Consider the following 17,180-nt stretch of genomic DNA (forward strand, 5'->3'; position numbering starts at 1 on the left):
ACAATATTGTAAAGTAATTAGCCTCCAATTAAAATAAATAAATTAATTTTTTTTAAAAAAGGTTAATCTGAAAGAAAACCAATAACACACACCTACGCCATCAAAAGGGCTTCTCCGGTGGTGAAGTACGCCTGCCAGTGCAGGAGACGTAAGAGATGTGGGTTCAATCCCTGGGTCAGGAAGATCCCCTGGAGAAGGGCACGGCAACCCACTCCAATAGTCTTGCCTAGAGAATCCCATAGACAAAGGAGCCTGGCAGGCTACAGTCCATAGAGTTGCAAAGAGTCGAACACAACTGAAGCGATTTTGCATGCACTCCAGCAAAAAAGTGGTTAAAATATATGTACATATGATTGAAAATGGTTAAAATATGTATTCATCTCTTCAGTAAAGTATTTTTTAAAAAAAGAAACAAAACTAAAATTATTTCTTGTGCTTAGAAGACATAAATTTTTTTTCATATACCAAGCTATAATCAGGAGGGCCATACTTTCCAGTTATTGCTTAATAAGACTTAAGTTTCAGGGTTGCTTTAGGATTCTTGTGATCCAAGGCATATCAGCTTTCATTATAAATCTTGATTTCTTTTTTTTTTTTGCCAGAAATCATCAGGGAATTTGATTTGATTCATCCTGTTATTAATCTGCTTTTATTGTCAGTTGTATTAGCTCTTGGGTTGGCCTGTTGACATTGCAAAACTTTTGTTGAGAGCAACTGCATGGCTCACTTCCTGATTTAGGGGGTTTATTCATGCCTTGTTTGTATTTTCCATAGAAAAGTAATTAAAGTAATGATAGGTTGTTTGGGAAACCATCCCTTATTCTTATATTGCATGTGTGTGTAAATATACACACACACACGTACATGACATATTCTTAATCATTTTTAAGACTTTGCATACCATTAATATAGTACACAGAGTGGAGTGTGTATGTATGCCTACGGTCTCATTGTCTGTATTGAAATATTTATAGAAAAATTCTTGAGTTTATAGGACTAAGATGATAACTGAACTCTACAAATGTTGATTAACAAAGTACGACCCATTAATCACATAGCGGCTAAGGGCCTGGCTCTGAAGTCCAGCTGCCAGCTGTTTGAATCCTAGCTCCTGTAACCTTGGACCTTAGCTCCTTGACCCCTCTGTGCCTGAGTACTGTCATCTGTAAAATGAGGATAATAATGGTGCATGCCTTGTGGAATTCATTCAGATAATATATGTAAAGTATGTAGCAGCATGCCCAGCACAGGGTACACTTCATAAATGTTAGCTGCTATTTTTCATTCATAAGGTACCACTTCAAGAGTGAGGCCAGAGCTCTTGAACTATTGGTAAAGTTAAAAAATATATTCCTAGAAAAGGAATTTTAGTTACAATGTGAAGTATCTTCTAATTCAGTGCACTTGAGAAATTCCCCAAGTTCATGTGTACGCTTTGAAAGAGGGAAGTGTGCTAGGAGGTAATTGCCATGAAAGTAGGGCCTTTGTGTGCTTTGCCCACTCATCTGTGCCCAGTACCCCCAGTAGTGCCTGCCTTTTTAAATGACATTCAGTAACTGTTGAATGAGGAAGAGTCAGTAGCTCTTAAAAACTACAAACTTTTCATCTTGTGGACTGAATTACATAGGTTATTTCAGTAAGTAATGATTTCAAATGGTGGTTTAACAGTAGAATGGAGAGGCGTTTATCTAAATTACTAGAAACTGAAGCCTAAAATACATTTAAACAAATTGATTTTCGTTGCTTTAAATGTAAATTGAGATAAGTTACTATTCACAACTTTGACAGTGCGTAATTAATAATGTAGTATTAATGGTAGAGTTTCAGGTTACTTCACAAAAACATAATTTAAAAATTATATGTATGGGACTTCCCTGATGCACAGTGTATAAGTATCCACCTGCCAGTGCAGGAGATATGGGTTCAACCCCTGGTCCAGGAAGATCCCATGTGCCTCAGAGCAACTAAGCCTGAGGGCCACAGCTACTGAGCCTGCGAGCCTTAGAACCTGTGCTCCGCAAGCAGAGAAGACGCCGCAGTGAGACGCCCTTGCACCGCAAGGAGGATTAGCCTTCACTCGCCACAACTAGAGAAAGCCCGCACCAAGCAGTGAGACTCAGTGCAACCAGAAATTAATTAATTAATTAAAAATCATATGCACCGAAAACAGTGGAAATTATATGCAAACATTAATAATAATTTTCTCTGGGGAGAAGGATTATAGATAGTTTAAACATTCTTCCTTGGGACTTCCCTGATGGTCCAGTGGTTAAGACTCGGAGCTTCCCCTGGATGGGGCATGGATTCATCATCCCTGGTCAGGGAACAAAACTGTGAGGTGAGGTGCAGTCAAAAAATAAACAACACTTTTTTTTCTATTTCCTTCTCTTATTTTCTAGTATTTCATAAATGAAAGTAGTATCTGGATGTAAAAGGGCCCTCAAGTCCAACCAGTATTTATCAAATGTTTATGGTATACTTGTCATTGTTTTAGGCACTAGGGATACAGTGATAAGCCAGAAAGATAAAGTTTCTTTATTCTAGTAGAGGGAAAAGAGAAAATAAGCTTAGGAAAGGGACTCCATATTTTAGAGACAGGAAACCAAAGCCTAAAGATGTTAAAGTGGCCTGCCAAAAATCTCAGCGTAGTTGGCATAAAAATATCACTGACCTGATTTACAGTTCGGCGCTCTTGCTAGTATTCCTCACCGGCTTTCTTGTCTCTCAAGAACGGTATGCAAATTCTTTGAGCATTCTTAATCAGCAATCTAATTTCGCTGTGAGTCTCATGAAGGAGTCTTATATAAGGAAGTGTTGTGTAGAGTAAGGAACGTGTTGTCTACCTAGTTATGTCAGTAAAACATTTGGCAAATCCTTTAAGCTCTCTGGACTATGTTTTCATCACCTGAGCTATAAAGAGATAAATTGTCTTGCTTGTTCCTCACGCAGTTCTGTTACTCAGTTTAACTTATGTCCGTGTATGTCTGTTTTCTCTACAGCCATACACACTGCTGCTATGGATATGCTGGGAGGATCTGGTGTCGAAAGCCAATGTAGAAAAGTCGATATCATGGCAGATGCTGCATATTGCATTTTCAAAAAGCCAAAAAGTTTTACGGGCAACTTTATTATCGATGAAAATATCTTAAAAGAAGAAGGAATAAAAAATTTTGATGTCTATGCCGTTACACCAGGTAATGCATTTAGTTTTAAAAAGTAGTGATGTGTTTGTCCATGTTGTCTGCGACGGACATACATCTGTTTTGTGTACGTTTTATGTGATTATAACATTGATACACTCTTTTTAAAAACTGTCTTCCCAGGGAAGGGAAAGACCCAGACTAACACAACTTTCAAAAAAGAGAAAGGGAAAACAGAAGTGAGCCCGAAGACTTTTTAACAGATATACAGAAAAGGTCCCCTCAGCTTCTAACCCTTTCTAAATCTTAAAGCCAAAAATGAAAAATAGTTTCTGAAGTTGGTCTTAAAATAACATAGTAGAGATTTTGTTCAAGCACATGGTACAGATGATTCAGTGATAAGTTTCTTACAAAAACTTTGTTGTCTCTTTCCAACCGTTATCTCTTAAGTGCAGTCTAAGTGTAGCTTCATGATGAATGGTGAAGGTGACTGAACAGGGTCTGCCTCACATACCAGGCAGGGATTTGAGAAGTTCTCAGAAGACCCCTTGTTCAAAAATAATTCTTCCTGTTGTAACTACAGGGGATGATAGTGATGATAATGCATTTCTACTTTACATATAAAATATAATGTATAATAGACAATCATAGTCCCAAATGGGAATTGTATTTGTGCAGAAGTGTATTTTAAATATTAGTAATTAAGTTGAGCTCCTTGGTGACAGAAACCACATGTTTCTATTTGTATTGTCCCTGTCTCTTCAGTCTGAAACAAATTGAATGAAGTAGCTCTATATAGTTTAACAAAACATTTTTTTATATAGTGTTTATTTAACTTTCATAGCAGTCCTTTGAAGGAAGCAGTATTGTGCAGAGATTAGGAATTGTGGAGTTTCGGAAGAGACAACCCAGTTCCCAGTTCTGTTTAGCTGCTCACTAGCGGGGCGGCCTTAGGCAGGTCACCTGTTTCCTCTGAGCCTCACTTTCTTTATCGGTTAAAATACGGGAAAGATAGCTTCTACACAGGATTTTTGTAAGAACTAAATGCAAAAATGTATATCATGTGCTTGGCACAGTGCCTGGCTTGTGGTACAATCAGAGTATTCAGTAGTTAATATTTGTAGTGGAAAGAGGTTCCAAGGAGATTAAGCCTTTGCCTAAGAGCAGTCAGCTGCTAGTAAGTGTCAGAACCTGAACCATACCCAGGTCTTCTGGATTCTAGTATAGTGAAACTGTCAGTTTAGGTTTTAAAACTTGTCATTATACACAAAATTTTAAATTCAATTTAAATCAAAAATTCTATCATATTGTATTGAAAACAATATGATCATCTACTACAATTAAGTGTTAGGATATAACAAAGACTGGTGCATCCCTGCCCTCCAGTTTTTTTAATCTTCTGAGAGGGAAAAACAGACACACACTGACAGAGATGGAAACCAAGTTCTTAATGAGGAACCCCCTTGTCTTAAGGGGGCCAGGTAAGAAATGAGCCCTGAGTATTTTGGAGGGAGGTAGGACAGAAGGGTTGCATGAGTAGATGAGAAGGGGTAGAAAGCTCTGGGGAGAGCAGTTTAGGGCTTATCAACTCTGGTTGGATCTTAAAGATGAAATTTTCCATAGGAGAGGAGGATAACTACGTTACTGGAAAAGAGTTTTAGCTTAATGAAGGTCAGAGTTTGATATTCCTCCTGGGAGTCTTTTCCACAGCTCCAGAATGATCAGTGTAATAAAAACATATAATTTTTCTTAAACAGATGTTAAAATCTGAATGCAGAAGTTGTTCCATTAACCTGAGTGTTTGGGGATCAATTTTTCAGGCCATCCTTTGTTACCAGATTTCTTCTTGGATGAACAGCCAGCTATGGTTACAAAGAAAGCAGACTCATATGGTAAGATGTAGACTGGATTTTCTGTGGGAAAATAAAGTTACTAGCTTACGTATATCTCCCAAAATGTAGAATTGTACGTTTCTGCTTTTAAACTATTTCGTATTTGGCAGGAAGTTGGGGGCAGCGCACCATACGGCTTAAGGGATCTTAGTGCCGAGTCCTAACCACTGGACCACCAGGGAATTCCCTATTTTTGTAATTTAAACTAGACAAGTAATGTTGTAGTTAATTCTAGCAGAGGAGGTGTTTTTTTTTCCTTCTATTAGTAGGAAGTTTTTATTATATTCTTTTCATTTAAGGAAAAAAAAGTTGTCTTTAAAATGCACTTTTTAACAGTTTTATTTCTTTTCCTTGGCACCCTTTTTAGGTGTTTTGTGTTGATATTTTATTTTGAGGGAAAATGTGTCACGTTATAGTACGTCTGACACCATTCACAGAGTTTGTGCTGTGAAATTAACTTCAAAGGAGGTTTGGATTTCTTTGTTTCCTTTTTTAATTTAGAAACAACAGCTCCCTTAAATTGGTCCAGAGTTTACATTTTAATCTTTGTGTTCTGGCATTATGCCACTAACTTACTGAAAGGTGTCAGAAGAAACACTCTTCAGTGAAAACCCATTAGAATTTCTCTCGTAGTTTATTAACAAGAATAGTGGCGCTTCCTCTGGACCCGCACCTTATTTTTGTATTATAGACTGAGTCTCCTAAGTGACCATAGATTTTTTAGATGCGGTTAGAAAGTTGAAGACAACGTTTCTTCTGTACCTTTAGCAAACCTATAGAACCTTACTGCAATGCATTTTAGTCCCAAACCTTATTTCCAGCTTAATCTTTTTATTAAATTAGTTAATATTTCTGGCTGCACTGGGTCTTCGTTGCTGCTCTTGGGTTTTCTGTAATTGCGGTGAATGGGGCTACTCTTCATTGCAATGCATGGACTTCTCATTCCAGTGACTGCTCTTGTTGCAGTGTGTGGGCTCTAGAGAGTGGGCTTAGGAGTTGTGGCACACCGGCTTAGTTGCCCCTGGCATGTGGGATCTTCCCAGATGAGGGATCAAACCTGTGTCCCCCGAATTGGCAGGTAGACTCTCAACCACTGGACTACGAGGGAAGTCCTCTGTGACATTTCTACGTTGTAGTTTTGGGAGTCAGGATGTCTCTGGTTTAGGATTCTCTGGCCAGGTGGTCCATGGCTCAGAGGCCTGTTAGCTCATCTCGTGTGTTAGTGATATCTACAGCAGCATTTTTAATACATCAGTGATGTTACCAACAACAGGAATTTTAGTCAACTCTAGTTAATTGGTATTCAGTTAGCACAGAATTGAGATCAGAGGAAACAAGCAAAGGAATGAAGTTTTGGATATAGAGGTTAGTCATAACTTACTAGACTCATTTTAGGAGAACTTGATTTCATTTCCTTCCCAAAAGTTTCCATGTTTGTTGTCTACTGACTGTCCCTTTGAAATATACTATGGTTTGTTTGTCTCCTATAGTTTTATTCTCTTGTGTAGTCATCATGCTCTGCTTAAATAGTCTAGGTGATAAATGATGCAGTTTATCCCTTGGCAAGTGTCTTTCAAGACTACCCTGAAGTTTTCATTGCCATCTCTTTGGCACCTCAGATGATACAGATGATATATCTTGATTAATGGACAAGTCACCTAAAGTAGTCACCTATTAGTAAGAGAGGTGTTCCAACAGTAATTGTATGATAAACTTAGTTCTGTCTGATGTGCCTTCTAAAACCAAATACATCCCTATATGTTTCCTGCCTCCAGAAACATGAAGCAAGCCTATGTCTTTGCCTTCTGCAGTTTTAGCAGCCTCTGCTGGGTCCAGTTCTGCTGAGTTTCTGTCTTAGTGCTATGCCCAGCCTGTATGTTGGCTATATAAAAATTACATAGTTAGATATAGAACACAATGTGGAGGAATATTACCCAGTCAGACTGCCTGGGTTGGGATTCCTGCTGTGCCACTTACTGCTGTGTAACCTTGGGTGGGTATTTCAGTTGCCATTTTTAGAACCTCACTCACTTCTTTTTACTTTAATCCTGAATTGCGTTTATTTTATTAAGCATACTGACGTGCTTTCTGAAACAAGATATGTTATAAACAATAAGGAGAAACTAACTTTTTGTATTGACTTTATATCTGGTCACCTTCATGAGTTTTTGTTTTGTTTTGTTTTAGACTTCTAATAGTTTCTCATAGAGAAACAGTTACTGAAAGCATAGACTTTGGAGTAAGACAGATCTGGGGACGAGTCCTGTCCCTGCTACTTTTGTCTCTGACCTTGGACAAGTCACTTCAGCTCTTTGAAACAGTTTTCTCATCTCTTACTTTCCTTATACAAGTATCATGAGGTTAGGTATGATAGAGTATCATGTTGTGAATTTTATATAGCAAATTCTCTATATGCATAAGTTGGTATAATTATCATTGAGTAATTTCTTGAATTTCCTAAGTGGTCACACTTATTATCTGCATATAATAGTATCTTACAGGATTATTTCTGGCATGTATCTTAATATTACTGACTCAAACTTCCAGAAGCATTTGGAAATATTTATTGAAATTATTTGTTTTAGGTATTCTTCTTTTATTCTTAATTTTATTGAGAAAATCTTTAGATTTTATCCATAAGTAAGATGTTAGATGTTGGTTAAGATTTTTCATCAGTTATTTAGATTAATGTCTAAATTTTTGTTATTGTTTCCTATGTTTTATTTTTTGTTCTGTTTTGAATATGGCATCAATTAGGGTAACTTTGTTTTTCCATGTTCTTTTTCTTGAAGGTTTGAAATGTCTCACTAAGTCATTTGAGTCTTTTCTGAAGTTGTTTCTTTGAAAATATTTTTACTTTCTCAGTCAATTAATGATTTTTTTTTTAAATGAAGAAACCCAGAACCAGCCATTTAAAGTTTTAAAATTTATTTAAGTATTGTCATGTAGTATTCATTTATAATTTAAGTTTTTTGTCTATTTTATCCCTTTTTATTTTATTTATTTATCCCTCTTTTGAGTTTATTTTTCTCTCCTTTTTTTTGGATTAGTTTTCTAGAAAGTTTTCAATTTTAGTGTATTTTATTATTTTTTGCTCTTAAGAACCAGGTTTTAAATTTTATTTCATTTTTCATACTTCTGCTTTTTTCTTTACTGATTCTTTACTTCTATTACAACTTTAAGGTATGATCTACATATACTCCAAACTCATCATTTTAAAGTATGTCAGACAGTCAGTCAGTCAGTTCAGTCGCTCAGTCGTGTCCGACTCTTTGCGACCCCATGAATCACAGCACGCCAGGCCTCCCTGTCCATCACCACCTCCCGGAGTTCACTGAGACTCACGTCCATCGAGTCAGTGATGCCATCCAGCCATCTCATCCTCTGTCGTCCCCTTCTCCTCCTGCCCCCAATCCCTCCCAGCATCAGACTGTTTTCCAATGAGTCAACCCTGTGCATAAAGTGGCCAAAGTACTGGAGTTTCAGCTTTAGCATCATTCCTTCCAAAGAAATCCAAGGGCTGATCTCCTTCAGAATGGACTGGTTGGATCTCCTTGCAGTCCAAGGGACTCTCAAGAGTCTTCTCCAACACCACAGTTCAAAAGCACCAATTCTTTGGCGCTCAGCCTTCTTCACAGTCCAACTCTCACATCCATACATGACCACTGGAAAAACCATAGCCTTGACTAGGCCAACCTTTGTTGGCAAAGTAATGTCTCTGCTTTTGAATATGCTATCTAGGTTGGTCATAACTTTCCTTCCAAGGAGTAAGTGTCTTTTAATTTCATGGCTGCAGTCACCATCTGCAGTGATTTGGGAGCCCAGAAAAATAAAGTCTGACACTGTTTCCACTGTTTCCCCATCTATTTCCCATGAAATGATGGGACCGGATGCCATGATCTTTGTTTTCTGAATGTTGAGTTTTAAGCCAACTTCTCACTCTCCTCTTTCACTTTCATCAAGAGGCTTTTTAGTTCCTCTTCACTTTCTGCCATAAGGGTGGTGTCATCTGCATATCTGAGGTTATTGATATTTCTCCCGGCAATCTTGATTCCAGCTTGTGCTTCTTCCAGCCCAGCATTTCTCATGATGTACTCTGCATATAAGTTAAATAAGCAGGGTGACAATATACAGCCTTGACATACTCCTTTTCCTGTTTGGAACCAGTCTGTTGTTCTGTGTCCAGTTCTAACTGTTGCTTCCTGACCTGCATATAGGTTTCTCAAGAGGCAGGTCAGGTGGTCTGGTATTCCCATCTCCTTCAGAATTTTCCACAGTTTGTTGTGATCCACACAGTCAAAGGCTTTGGCATAGTCAATAAAGCAGAAATAGATGTTTTTCTGGAACTCTCTTGCTTTTTCCATGATCCAGCGGATGTTGGCAATTTGTTCTCTGGATCCTCTGCCTTTTTTAAAACCAGCTTGAACATCTGGAAGTTCACGGTTCACATATTGCTGAAGCCTGGCTTGGAGAATTTTGAGCATTATTACTTTACTAGCATGTGAGATGAGTGCAATTGTGCGGTAGTTTGAGCATTCTTTGGCATTGCCTTTCTTCCTTTGGGATTGGAATGAAACCTGACCTTTTCCAGTCCTGTGGCCACTGCTGAGTTTTCCAAATTTGCTGGCATATTGAGTGTAGCACTTTCACAGCATCATCTTTCAGGATTTGAAATAACTCAACTGGAATTCCATCACCTCCACTAGCTTTGTTCATAGTGATGCTTTCTAAGGCCCATACTTAAAGTATGTAGTTAAGTAATTTTTAGTATATTCACAAAATTCTGCAACCATTTGATTCATTAATTTAAAATTTTCTTGCTTTATTTCTTTCTTTTCTGTTTTCTTTTTCAGATTGCATATTTTTGTTCTTTTCATGCTTGCTAGGCTAATACTTTATTTTTATTTCTTTAAAAATAATAAAATTATTTTGACTGCGCATTTACCCCCTTAATATAACTTTGTCCACATCCAAGAGATTTTGTAATGTACTTTAATCAATTCTGATATCATTTTAAATCAATTTATATATAAAAAGCTTAGTATAGAAAGAATGAAGAAAAATTCAAAAACCATGTGTAACCTGCCATCCAAATATAAATACTGTTTGTGTCTTGGTTTATTTGTTTCCAGTCACTTACATTTTCTGAAACTATAACTTAAAATTCATATCTACAAATATATATTTCACCTGATTGGATCATATTGTATTTAATTGTATATGCTTCATTTTACTTAATATTATATCCTGACTATTATCCATGTTTTCAAAAACAAATTTTTGAAATGGCAACTTAGTGTTGAGTGAATGTCCTGTTGTATGAATGTACTGTTTATTTTAGTGGTTCATAATTGTTTCATTGTATAAATGTTACAGGATTTTCTTTTAGTAGATCACTAAAAGTGGATGATCAGGCAATGGGAGGGTTCCTGACACATATTACCAAGTTTCCTTCCAGAATTATAAATACTGGTTGTATATGAGTATCTCCCTCACTGCGCTGTCAGCATTAAATATTGAAATATATATCTGAATTTTTTAATTGGCTTCTAAATAATAATACCTTAGTCCTTGGATCTTAAGTATTCCACCTTTAAAATCTGCTGGACTTTAGAAAAGGAAAAGGCTTTTACTGTTTTTTTAATTTGTCTGTGGAAGCATAATGGAAGGTAATTTGTATTCAACAAATTTAAGATACTTTTAATTGATTATATTGTCCTAGGTATATCTTTGTGCTGCTGATTAGATTTTATTTAATAGCCTTTGGTGAGTTTTATTGGGCAATATGCTGCTGCTGCCTCTGCTGCTAAGTTGCTTCAGTCTTGTCCGACTCTGTGCAACCCCATAGACGGCAGCCCACCAGGCTCCCCTGTCCCTGGGACTCTCCAGGCAAGAACACTGGAGTGGGTTGCCGTTTCCTTCTCCAATACATGAAAGTGAAAAGTGAAAGTGAAGTCACTCAGTCATGTCTGACTCTTTGCAACCCCATGGACTGCAGCCTACCAGGCTCCTCTGACCATGGGATTTTCCAGGCAAGAGTACTGGAGTGGGGTGCCATTGCCTTCTCCGATTGGGCAATATGACTAGGTATAATTTGAGTTGGGAAATAGATGGAGAACTGATCTTCAGCCTAAAGTATAGATTGTCCTTTGAGTTAAGTAACAAATTACTCTCACCTGTTTCTGGGTGCAGCCAAACTGCCCACAAATGATTCCAAGAGGATAAATAAAGACTTGTTCATGTTGAGGGACAGCTTCATACTAAGGGATACGAACAGTCCTGTGCACTGCAGATCTTCTCCCCTGGTCCATCGTATGCCGATTGGTCATTGCCAGTGGTTTAAGTGAATACAAAATGTTGCAACCTGTATTCCCATGGCCTTGGTTTCTAGGCAGTGGGGCCTTCATGAAACTAATACGTGGTTTGATCTCTCTCTTCATCAAGTGGGAGGGACCAATTGGACTGAAATTGGGAAAAGTAATGAGTTTGTGTGATTTAAGACATTTTGAGCCTTCTTTCTTTCAGAGTAGGATATTCTCAGGTTTTACATGATTTTTACTTAAAGAGGCATTTCCATTCCCTGAAAGGAGGAGGCAGGTTCAATCCAGGGATGCAGTGAAAGTGAAAGTCGCTCAGTCATGTCCGACTCTTTGCTACCCCATGGACTGTATAGTCCATGCTGTACAGTCCATGGACTATACAGTCCATGCATTCTCCAGGCCAGAGTACTGGAGTGGGTAGCCTTTCCCTTCTCCAGGGCATCTTCCCAACCCAGGGATGAAGAGACTAGGTGAATAAGTTTAATTTAGAGGTAAAATTGTTGAGGAGTTCACTTGGCTGTTGATTCAAGCTGCAGTTTCCAGTTCAATTCCACTAATTTATATAGTGATATTCTGATCTCCATCTTTCTGACTCCATGGTGTTCTTTCCTCATTTGGTTTTAGAACTCAGAGGTGATGATGAAGGAGTGATTAATTGTTACCACTAAAACTCCAGTAGTTTGTTTAGATCTATTTACTATAAACACTGTATAGTTTGTAATTTTTTTAACCTAATCTTGAGAGCTTTTTACTTGAAGAGTATAAACCATTTAGATTTGCAGTCATAACTGATGTGTTTGGTTGTCATTCCATATGTTTGATTTGTGCTTTTAAGATGCCATTGAACATATTTAAGGTCATTTTGGTCAAATGGTAGCAAGTCTGTTCTGCTAATTAATTAATTTTGTGTGGCACCTTACATTGCCTGGGCCTTAAAAGCACTCACATCAATAACATTTTATAGGTGCTGTTCCAGAATTGAAAGAAGAGAAGACGCAGCCACCACCAAAAGCACGTTCTGGAGCTGTGGAGGAAACATTCAGAATTGTTAAGGACTCGCTCAGTGATGACATTGTTAAAGCCACTCAAGCCTTCTATCAGTTTGAACTCTCAGGTAACGGTTACTTCTGGTAATCTGTAGCTTTTATTGAAACAAAGTAGGGTATTTTCTATAGAAGTATATCAGCTTCCGGTAGTAATCACCTGGATAGATGGCTATATCCAGAATTCTTTACCCTAGAATGTAGACATTTAAGAATAGCAGATAACTACTGATTTGTATTTTTGTGTTTTCTTTTTGGTTTTTTTGCGTCTGTCAAAGCTCAGTTGGTAAACCATCTGCCAGCAATGCAGGAGACGTGGGTTTGATTCTTGGGTCGGGAAGATCCCCTGGAGAAAGAAATGGCAACCCACTCCAGTATTTTTGCCTGGAGAATCCCATGGGCAGAGGAGCCTGACAGGCACAGTCCATGAGATTGCAAGAATCAGACATGACTTAGAGACTAAACCATCAACATCAAAGCTTTGGATTTGTGGTTATGTTGGGGTTCCTATATGTCAACCTATAATTATATCTACTTGTTTTAAACTGGTAGTTCACATATAAGTGATACACTTGTTTTCTACCTGTTTTTGTAGTTCTTATTTGTATTTTTAAGTTAATATCAGTGCATATGGACATATGTAAAATAAAATTTCCTCATAGATACTTCCAGTCTTACTTCCTTTCATACAACATCTTGGTGTATGAAATTGAGAGAAAATCTTATTTAGAAGACAGGTAGTATAATACAGTAATTTATTAACCATGGGCACCTTGCCTTTTTTATTTTTTGGGCTGTACCACACACGGCTTGTGGGATTTTACTTCCCTGACAAAGGACTTAACCTGAGCCCATAGCAGTGATAAGCACTGAGTCCTAACCACTGGACTGCCAGGGAATGCTCTTGCTATTTTTTAATCTTTGAGATTATTCTGATCAGTCTGAATGCAGTCAGCTTTTAAAATCTCTCAATATTTTTCTTCTCAGTACAGTTTTAATACATGTTAATGATAGTTTTAAGAATTAGCTATCACAGTCCCATTGCACACAAACTTTGACATTACCAATTCTTTTATCCTTTATCACTTCTACTTTATCTTAATCCATCTGCATCTTCTTGTTTTTACTTCCTTTCCCTAGAAGCCACAGTCCATTGCTTCAGTCACTGTCTTGCCTGTATCCTGAACTTCCTCACCTACTGCTTGTGTCACCAACTATCAAAATCCTAGTCCTGGATGATCAGACTATCTGCCTGCTCCACACTCGAGTCCAGGCTGCCAAGTCTTGCTGGGAAAATGTGGGGAGGGGAGTCACACCACCAGTGAATCTGTACCAATAAAAATTCATCATTGGCCCTCTGCACCTGGGGTCTAAGCAGTACATCAGAATTCATTGTTTCCATAGTCAGCTTCTTGCCTCATTTTCCACAGTGACTATTTTAAACCTTTCAGTGCTCCTCAAATCTCCTCTCTCTCCCTTTACCACTTTCCTGCACATTTCTGCAGATAATCCCACCTCCTCGTTCACAGAGATAAGGGAAGCCAACGGATAGGAATTTATTTGGCTTCCTGCCATCTGATACCAAACCGATAGACCTCTCATCTTCCTCTCCCAGCAGGTCGAGCTCAACTCCAGATGCGTGCATCTTAAGCTTTAAGATCCATACTGATCCCCGCAGGGCATGCTAAAATGCAGAATCTGATTCAGTAGGTCTGAGGTAGGGTCTGAAGTCTGCATTTCTGACGTGATGACAGTATTGCAGTTCGTGGATCACACTTTGAGTAGCAAAATTCTAGATCCCATTTTTCTCTGGCCTCCTTAGGGAATATGTGTTGTCTCTTTCACCTGTTTGTCCTGAAGCCTCCTTCCCAGTGGCTTTTTAACATTCCCAAAGTCTGTTCTATCTTTAAAAAAAATACAACCCTTCCAATCACACTGCCCACCCCCCATCTTTCTTCTCCCTTTCAGAGCCAAACTTATTTTCACGTACAACTCTCTCTGCTCTGGTGTCATTTTCTTCCATCCCCTGAATTTGCTCTCACCAAAGTCCTCAGTGACTTTTTTGTCACCAATGGGCATTTGTCATTCTTGCCTTGTCACCACTCTGCAACACTGGATACTGTTGACCACGCTTTCCTTCTGGAAATGTCTGTTTGCTTTTCTTCTCTGTCTGTAATCATGCTTTGTCAGTCTCCTGTGCTACATGCTTCTCCATCCTTTTCTTAAATGTTGATATTCTTCAGGTCACTGTCTTGGAATTCTTTGTATTCTCCAGACTTTGTCTAGGAAAACCCCAACCACTCACATGGCTTCAGTGACCATCAGAGCTGCTTCCTTATGTATCTCTCTTTCTAGCCTGGTCAGACTTCATGTGACATTTTCACCCAGCTATCACAAAGATGCCTCAGTCTGAAAATGTTCATAATAATTCACCATTCCCAATACCCGCCTTTGGCACTACTTGTTAAATCTACTCTTCAATAGTCCTCTCTCAGAAAAAAAAAAAAAAAAAAAACAACCCACCATTATTTATCCAGCTTCCCAAGCCAAAAACTAGCAAAGTAAATCATTCTTCTGCACCCTCCCTGCCTTTCCCTCTTCATATGCAATCAGTTACCTAATTCTGTGGCACTGCTTTGATAAGTTCTCACTCACATATGCCAACTTTTACCCATTTTCACTGCTGTGATCCTGACCCAGGCATACAGCCTCAAGCTCCTGAACAGCCCCAGTCCCTTCCTAAACTGTCCTCTGCATCCTCTCTTTATGTGTGGCTGCACTGGGTCTTCGCTGTCGCACACGGCCTTTCTCCAGTTGTGCCGAGTGGGGCTCTTCTTTAATTACGGTGCGTGGGCTTCTCACTGCTCTGGCTTCTCTGGTTGTGGAGCATGGGCTCTAGGGCAGGCAGGCTTCAATAGTTGCAGCTCATGGGCTTAGTTGCCCCGCAACATGTGGAATCTTCCCAGACCAGGGATTGAACCCATGTCCCCTGCATTGGCAGGCAGATTCTCTACCACTGGACCATCGGGAAAGTCCCTCTGCATCCTCTTTATCCCTCTCTAACATAGTATTCTCTACACTGCTGTAAAGTGCAAACCTAATGCCATTCTCCTTCCATGGTATATCCCATGGAATAAAGACAGGGACTGCCTTATGAGTTCATCGGAGGCCACCATCCACTCTCTTTCTATCTTCTGTACTTTTTCAGTTCCTCTTCTAGCAAATTCTTACCTAACTTTTAAATCTCTGCTTTGGCTGAACTTTCCTGACTCCACATTGCCCTCTATTTCGTCTTTTGCATGAACCATGTATTGCAGAGTGTTCAGAGCCTAGCCTAGTGCCTAGCACATAATAAGTTCTTAAATATTGAATTTTATAGAGGCCTGGGAATTTCAGCCTGGGTAACAGCATTATGTATGATTATTCTAACTGTACAGTTATTAAGAAGAACAGAGCTTCATTGACATTTATTTCTATATCTTTGTTTTCTGTGTAGGTGAAGATGGTGGAACATGGTTTCTTGATCTTAAAAGCAAGGGTGGTAATGTTGGATATGGAGAGCCTTCTGATCAGGCAGATGTGGTAATGAGTATGTCTACTGATGATTTTGTAAAAATGTTTTCAGGTGAGTTTTTAAATTTTACTAGTTGACTGATTGCTCAAGAAAAATTTTGTTCTAACATTTTTCTTTCAGTTCAGTCACTCAGTCACGTCCAACTCTTTGTGACCCCATGGACTGCAGCATGCTACGCTTCCCTGTCCATTGCCAACTCCCTGAGCTTGCTCAAACTCATGTCCATTAAGTCGGTGATGCCATCCAACCATTTCATCCTCTGTTGTCCCCTTCTCCTCCTGCCTTCAATCTTTCCCAGCATCAAGGTCTTTTCTAATGAGTCAGTTCTTCACATCAGGTGGCCAAAGTATTGGAGTTTCAGCTTCAGCATCAGTCCTTCCAAAGAATATTCAGCACTGCTTTCCATTATGATTGACTGGTTTGATCTCTTTGTAGTCCAAGGGACTCTCTCTTGAGAGTCTTCTCCAACACCACAATTCAAAGGCATCGATTATTTGGTGATCAGCTTTCTTTATAATCCAACTCTCACATCCATACATGACTACTGGAAAGACCATAGCTTTGACTATATGGACCTTTGTCAGTAAAGTAATATCTCTGCTTTTTAATATTCTGCTTTACATTACATTTTACTTTATCCCTTTTCAAATAATCAAGACTCAAACATGTTGTAGCAGTGCAATCTTAGTGACTATTTGTTGATTTGAAGAGTACATAGTTTTGGAATGGTGATTCTTACTGTTACCTCTACTGACCTTTCTACTTCATCCAACAATGGGGCACAGATGTGAAAATACTCTTTTTTCATGACTGAAAAGCTAATAAGACAGTATTGGGAACTGAGAGAGAAATCAGAAGAACTCCTAGGTAGACTTCATTTCTGCCAATTGGACTAAGATATCATTTCCAATAACAGCTTGGAAACGGGAGGTGCTGAACTTAGCTGCAGCTCATCTATAGAGAGTAAGATCATGCTTCAGTCTTGCCAGCTACTGTAATAGGAAACTGTAGCCATATCCCATGGCCCAGTGACCCTGTTTCTGAGGAATCCATAACCAAGAAAAGCTTGTACATCATTTTCTATTCTGCCTATGTATCTTTAATTGTACTAGAAAAATGTTAGGGTAATCTTTTCTATTTTCTACTCTGCAACACAACTCCAGATGGGTAGTTAATTAACACATGTACTTATAGAGTGAAGTTGCTCAGTT

The 17,180-nt window shown here is 38.6% G+C and overlaps 1 protein-coding gene across 5 annotated transcripts in view; it reads left to right on the forward strand.

Moving 5' to 3' along the window:
- Window positions 1-17,180, forward strand: part of HSDL2 (hydroxysteroid dehydrogenase like 2) — a 60,711-nt gene that overhangs the window by 37,218 nt on the left and 6,313 nt on the right. For all 5 annotated transcript variants that reach the window (XM_086315984.1, XM_086315986.1, XM_086315981.1 and 2 more), the window contains 4 exons: window positions 3,000-3,194; window positions 4,961-5,032; window positions 12,317-12,466; window positions 15,892-16,020. In XM_086315984.1, the coding sequence (XP_086172110.1) occupies window positions 3,000-3,194; window positions 4,961-5,032; window positions 12,317-12,466; window positions 15,892-16,020 (546 nt within the window). The remainder of the gene's footprint in view (window positions 1-2,999; window positions 3,195-4,960; window positions 5,033-12,316; window positions 12,467-15,891; window positions 16,021-17,180) is intronic.

The sequence above is a fragment of the Bos grunniens genome, chromosome 8 (assembly GCF_055505025.1).
Source record: "Bos grunniens cultivar Pamir isolate PY7600 chromosome 8, Bosgru_T2T1.0, whole genome shotgun sequence".
In the NCBI taxonomy this organism is placed as follows: Eukaryota; Metazoa; Chordata; class Mammalia; order Artiodactyla; family Bovidae; genus Bos; species Bos grunniens.